The 6,837-nt window shown below is 34.3% G+C and overlaps 2 protein-coding genes across 2 annotated transcripts; both read left to right on the top strand.

The window, feature by feature from the left end:
* The first annotated feature begins 2,729 nt into the window (after positions 1-2,729).
* Positions 2,730-3,338, top strand: LOC140184182 (uncharacterized). Its single transcript, XM_072234482.1, has one exon. It carries the CDS (start codon positions 2,730-2,732, stop codon positions 3,336-3,338), a length of 609 nt encoding a protein of 202 aa, XP_072090583.1.
* Positions 3,339-4,162: 824 nt separating this feature from the next.
* Positions 4,163-4,996, top strand: LOC140184181 (uncharacterized). The gene has a single exon (XM_072234481.1). The coding sequence runs from the start codon at positions 4,163-4,165 to the stop codon at positions 4,994-4,996; it is 834 nt and encodes a 277-aa protein (XP_072090582.1).
* Positions 4,997-6,837: the final 1,841 nt, after the last annotated feature.

Here is a 6,837-nt window from a genome sequence, read left to right as displayed (position 1 = left end):
GTGAAGATAAAGATGACATTTTTCTTACTGTAATTGACTCATATTTATCTAAATTTAATTTATATCAGTTTAATGACTAAAATTTTCTATATATTTCTCATTACTAATTCATAGGGAAGCAACTATCTATGTATGGTATACACTGTGCCTCACATGGAATTGGACAGGAAAATACTCCTCCTAATTGACAGAGATAAGACCTTCTACATCAGAGATAAGATCTAAATCTTTAACTCTACGGACGGATCCCTCATTGACAAGAACTCCACTGTCCGTGTTAACAAATAGTATGTATAATTAATGATTGCCAAATGATTCATACACCAATATTTAACAAAAAGTATACTTCATCGGAAATCATTTATATAACATAGATTTATTACAATTCTAGCATACTCCAGTGTAAAAGGACCCGCCAATAATCTAACGGAAGTCGTTTCGCAAAATCAGCTTCCATCACACTGCGGTTCCCATAGATCATGCCTAACAGAAAGGTAATTTAGAAAAGATGATCATCATTATTATATTCTTTTCTTTCCTATAGTGTCTAACGTTTAATTGAATAAAATTGAACTTTTTGTAAAGAAGTTCTACTATAATTGGGGTGCAAAAAAGACAATCTTCCTCTGTTGTTGCTTCGGTGGCTATTAATTTGGCACAACTTTATGAAGATGTAAATTTATCGAATGTTAAGAGGCACCCATCAAGTGGTGACACACAAAGTGGCCAAAATGTTGACCCTTTTGTTGATGATGAAGGTAATTTCTCATTATATCAAGAATTTAAGTTTGTAGTTTGCAAGAGATATGAATTATTAGTAATACATCAACATATATGTTTGCATTTTTTATAATTTTTATTTATTGTAGTTTTGAATGGTTATGATGATTCAATGTTGGATATGGATATGAAAGATAATTTTATACCATCCTCAGAAACCTTAGACGGTATGTAAAAATTTTATCTGTATATTTATTTGCATCTTTGTGTACATCATGGACTAAATTGCATTGATATGACAACTGAGTATCTAAAGAGAGTTCATTCGGTAGATGTCTGGGATATAGGAAATCCTATTTATCAATGTCAACACTGTAAAATATGAATGTGGTCTGGAGAAAGGATTGCTAAATCCAAACAGTCGCCCCAACCAAAGTTTTCATTATGTTGTATGGAAGAAAAGATCGAGCTTCCTCTACTTTCTATGCCTCCTGATGAGCTCATTCAGCTTCATACTGGAGGAGATCAAAGAAGTATTCATTTCCTAAAAAATATAAGGACGTTTAATTCAATATTTTATTTTACATCAATGGCTGAAAAAATTGACTGTGGGGATGAACAATGGGACTGCCCTCCAATTTTTAAGCTTGGGGGTCAAAACTACCATAGCATTGGTAGCTTACTTCCTCCTGATAGTTTGCAACCAACATTTGCCTAACTATATATCTATGACACAGAAAATGAGATTGATAATCGAATAGGCACACTTTGGTAATTTTCATGCAACCAGTCAATTTTTTTAGTTATTTCTTATCTGTGAGAGAAAATAACATAAATTTTTTTTTGCAGTTCTAATGAAGCTATAAATGAGAAGGATAGAAAAATTGTGGCAATATTAAGAAACATGCTAGACAAATATAATAGTTTGTCAAAGAGTTTTCGTACCAACAGGAAAATTGCACAAACATAAAGCTTAAGTTGATTAGTAAAAGGACTACAGATGGCAGGACATACAACTTGCCATTTGCATCTGAAGTGGCTGCATTGATTGATGGCGATGTCGAACAACTTAACAAAGATAGAGATATTATTATAGAGAGTCAATCTAGAAAGCTCAAGCAGATTGATATTTTTCATCCATCTTATTTAGCCTTGCAATATCCATTATTATTTCCGTATGGGGAGGATGGATTTCGTTTGGGTATTGCAACATTAGATTCTATCTCCACTAGGCCTACAAAGAAAAACAAAACAATCACTTTGCGACAATTCTTTGCTTTTTAACTACAGAAAAGGACGGGTGAATCTCCATTAATTTTGAAATCAAAGAGATTATTCCAACCGTTTCTGGTAGATGCCTACACAATGGTGGAATCAGAGAGGTTAACATTCTTTAGGTGTAAACAACCACAGTTGAGGGTTGATAAATACAAAATCTGCATGAAAGTCTTATAAACGGGGATGTAGATGCTGCAAGGCTTGGCAAAAGAATCATTCTTCCCAGTATTTTTACCGGTGGACCTAGGTATATGATGAATAATTGTAAAGATGCATTTACAATTTACAGATATGCAAGATACCATAGCTATTTTATCACCATGACCTGTAACCCTAAATGGGATAAGATAAAAAGAGAAGTGAGTTCCATTGGATTGAAGGCAGAAAACCGTCCTGATATATTGTGTCGAGTTTTCAAGATCAAACTTGATGGTTTGATTGATGACCTAAAAGAGGGAAAAATCTTTGGCAAAATTTTGGGATGTAAGTCTACGTTTATGCAACGCTTTTTTAAAATCTTATGTTGTAATGCTTTGCTCATTTGTCTTTTTCAATTTTCAGACGTTTGCACTGTAGAGTTTCAAAAGAGAGGGCTTCCGCATGCACATATCATTTTATTCATGAGTAACGAGTTCAAGCCATAAACACCGGATGACATAGACAAACATATAACATCTAAGATTTCTGATGAAAATAAAAGGCCAAATCTACATGGAGCTGTTCAAAATTATATGGTACATGGTCCATGTGGTCCGTACAACAAAAATTCACCTTGCATGAAGAATGGATCCTGTTCAAAGTTCTATCCTAAAGAGTTTAGACAGCGAACACTCATTGATGAGGCCAGATTTCCCAAATATAGGCGTACTGATAACGGTCAAACAATAAAGAAAAGGGAATGTGTACTAGACAATAAGTTTATTGTTCCGTATAATCTAAAATTGTTGCTCAAGTTTGGGTGCCACATAAATGTGGAATACACATGCCAAACAAGTTCTATTAAGTATCTGTTTAAGTATGTACACAAGGGTAATGACCACGTAACAGCTACTCTATACAATGTTGGTGATCCGTCAGAAGCCACACAAGTTGTTGACGAAATTAGGAATTACTACGATTGTAGGTATATTTTGGCATGTGAGGCAGTCTGGTGTCTATTTGGATACAAAATCCAAGAGAAAAAACCATTTGTGATTATACTTCCACTCCATTTGGAGGATGAGCAACCTGTGGTTTATGGTGAAACTTCTAATGTGAATGATATCGTCGAAAGAGCAATATCTCATAAGTCCATGTTTTTGGGATGGATGGCGGAGAACATGTCATATTCCTATACTTGAAGTCTGACTTATGCTGAGTTTCCAACCAAGTTTGTTTGGAAGGACAATTCTTCAAAGTGGTTTTCTCGAAAGAAAGGCTTCGCAATTGGAAGGTTGACTCATGTACCTGCAGGTAATGACGAGTTTATATTCAATTTTGATCTTACTTATTTAATGATTTAAATTTAAAATCTTAATAGCCTGTACCCCACGTCCATTTTATTCGATTTATCTATACTAGAAAATAAATGTTCAAATAACTTTCAACAGTTATAATCTGTAGATTATATAATTTTTTATTTTTCTATATTTTTTTAGGAAAATTATTCTTATGCGGATGTGTAGCTACATAATAATTAAAATAGCGTAGCTTAATCCATTTAACAACTTAAAAGTTGGATTTTAACCAAGTTTTTTGCAGCAAATACTGAAGAATATTACCAACGACTTCTCTTGAATACTCAAAGAGGATGTATGAGTTTTCGAGATATAAGAACAGTAGGAGGAACAATTTATGCTATGTATAGAGATGCATGCTTCGCCCTTGGACTCTTACAAGATGACAAAGAATTCATTGATGCAATTAAGGAAGCAAGTTCATAGGCCTCAGGATCATATGTTAGGAGGTTATTTGTCATTCTATTAACATCCAACAATATCTCAAGACTAGAACATGTCTGGGATAGATGTTGGCATGAACTCTCAGATGATATTTTGTATCGACAGAGAGCCGTGATGAACATGAGGGGTGAGTTTTTATTAATTACAATGATAAAAGTTCTTCTTTATTGATTATTTTTAGTTTGATTGAATTTTACAGTATCGTATAATATGCAGAGTTAACAATGTCAGATGATGAGATTAAGCAGTTGTGCTTAATGGATATAGACAAGATCTTACATTCCTATGGTCAAACCTTAAAAGACTATCCTCCTATGCATTTAGCAATTGAAGTTGATAGTTTTTTGTTAACCAAAAGGGTTATTAGGAAAGAGCTAAACTTTAACAGGGATGATTTAAAGAAAAATGCCTCAGATATGTTAGCCATCGCAACAGCTGAGCAGAGATATGCATTCGCTAAAATTGTTACAGCTGTGTATTGTGATGAAGGGGGTTTTTTCTTTGTGTATGGTCATGGGGATACTGAAAAAATATTTTTCTGGAACCTTATGTCTGCTGAGATTCACTCAATGGGTGATATAGTGTTAAACGTTGCTTCGAGTGGTATTGCATATTTACTTCTTCCTAATGGAAGAACGGCATACTCAAGGTTCAAAATACCGCTGAATATAACTGAGGATTCTATATGTAACATCAAACCTGGTTCCCCTCAAGTAATGTTGCTGTTGAAAGCCAAACTTATAATTTGGGATGAGGCTCCAATGATTAGTAGGTACTGCTATGAAGCGCGTGATAAATGCTTGGGTGATATCATGAGGTGTTCTCCAACATATAGCAAAGATTTACCCTTTGAAGGAAAAGTGGTTGTACTAGGTACAGACTTTAGACAAGTTCTTCCTGTCATTCCACGAGGATCGAGACAAGATATCGTACATTCAACCGTGAATTCGTCTTACCTTTGGAAGTTTTGTCAGGTGCTCAAACTAACAAAAAATATGAGACTCTCTGTAGGGATGACTGCTTCAGATCAAGATGAGACAGAGCAATTTGGTGAGTGATTATTGAAAGTTGGTGATGGTCTAATAGGTGACAATATGGATGGTAAATCTGAGATATGTCTTCTTGGAGATATTGTTATTCCTTCTTCGGACCAGGCATTTGATGAGTTGGTTCATTTTTCTTATCCAAATATTTTGGAAAACATGTCCTCAAAGGATTTTTTCAAAGCAAGAACCATACTGGCTCCCACACTAGACATCGTTGAAGAGGTCAACAACCATCTGATGGCTATCATTCTTGGAGGGGGAAAATTGTATCTTAGTTCGGATTCCATTTGTATGGATGAAGGGAATATGGAGAGTCAACTGATCTCTATGGTCCTGAATTACTAAATAGCATAAATTGCTCTGGTTTGCCTCCACATAAATTAATACTCAAGGTTGGTGTTCTGGTGATGTTACTGAGGAATATTGACCAATCCAGTGGTCTTTGTAATGGTACAAGGCTACAAGTTAGGAAGTTTGAAAATCACGTCATAGAATGTGAAATCTTAACGAGTAACAATGTTGGTCATATTGCTTTGATTCCAAAAATGAATATGGTACCCACAATTAATAAGTCTTAGGGACAAACTTTATCTCATGTTGGATTGTACTTGTCCAAACCAATTTTTACACATGGCCAACTATATGTGGCACTTTCAAGAGTTAAGAGTAAGAGATGTTTAAAAGTTTTACTTATGAATCACGTAGGAATGTCTGCAAATTCAACCATCAATATTGTTTATAGAGAAGTCTTTAAAAAAATAGTATTCTAATGTAAATATTTTAATTTTATTTTAAATTATGTATCAGTGTATAATTATTTTACCTTAAAAATATAAAATAATTATTACTCACTTTTTTTAGGTTAAACTTTAATTTTGATAATAATTTTATAAATTTCTTAAAATAATAATTATTTTGTACTTTTATTTTATATATCGAAGCATATAATTTTTTTTTACTTTTATAAATTTTTTCGTGGTGAGCACGAGTTCATACACTAGTTTATAACTAAAAAGTTGACGATAACGACAATGAAACCTTGTCCAATTAGGTGGAGTCGACTACATAGATCAAAAGATGCAGTTGAGCTCTATCATGTATTTTGTCTACAGAGAGACATTTACATGTAGATCTTGTTCGACCACCTTATGGATGGTCTTCCTAGGTCTTCATCTTCCATCTCATCCACCTTGCTAACTGTGTGCTCTGTTGGTATTCTTCTCACATGTCCAAACCACTTGAGACTCGATTCTATCATCTTTTCCACATTCCAACTCTCTCTCTCTCTCTCTCTCTCTCTCTCTCTCTCTCTCTCTCTCTCTTATATTTTAGTTTCTTATTCTATCCAATTACGTATGACCACTCATCCATCTCAACATTTTCATCTCTGTCACACTTAACTTATGATTGTGCTCCCTTTTGGCCGGCCAACACTCTGTATCATAAAGCATAGTCGGTCTGATAGCAGTATAATAGAATTTACCTCTAAGTTTTAAAGACATTTTTTGTCACATATAAAATCAGACGCACTACGCTATTTTGACTAACCCGCTTGGATCCTATGATTTACATCTTGTTCAATCTCTCCATTATCTTGTATGATGCACCCAAGATACTTAAAACTTTTAACTTTTCGTAAAATATTGTCTCTAATCTTCACCTCTGTATTAGAATTTTTCTTCGGCGGCCGAACTTATATTCCATCTTGCTACGGCTTATCCGCAAACTATACACTTTTAAAACTTCTCTTTATAAATCCAACCTCTTATTTAGGTCTTTCCTTGACTCTCCCAGAAAGACGATATCATCGGCAAAAAGCATGCACCATGACATAGTCTCTTGGATATGCTCTG

Source organism: Arachis hypogaea, chromosome 4, assembly GCF_003086295.3.
Source record: "Arachis hypogaea cultivar Tifrunner chromosome 4, arahy.Tifrunner.gnm2.J5K5, whole genome shotgun sequence".
NCBI lineage: Eukaryota > Viridiplantae > Streptophyta > Magnoliopsida > Fabales > Fabaceae > Arachis > Arachis hypogaea.
This window is presented reverse-complemented; position numbering and strand designations above follow the sequence as displayed.

Bases quoted from the DNA above. Each gene is read 5' to 3' on its own strand.
- LOC140184182 (XM_072234482.1), top strand. From the start codon at position 2,730: ATGGTACATGGTCCATGTGGTCCGTACAACAAAAATTCACCTTGCATG.
- LOC140184181 (XM_072234481.1), top strand. From the start codon at position 4,163: ATGTCAGATGATGAGATTAAGCAGTTGTGCTTAATGGATATAGACAAG.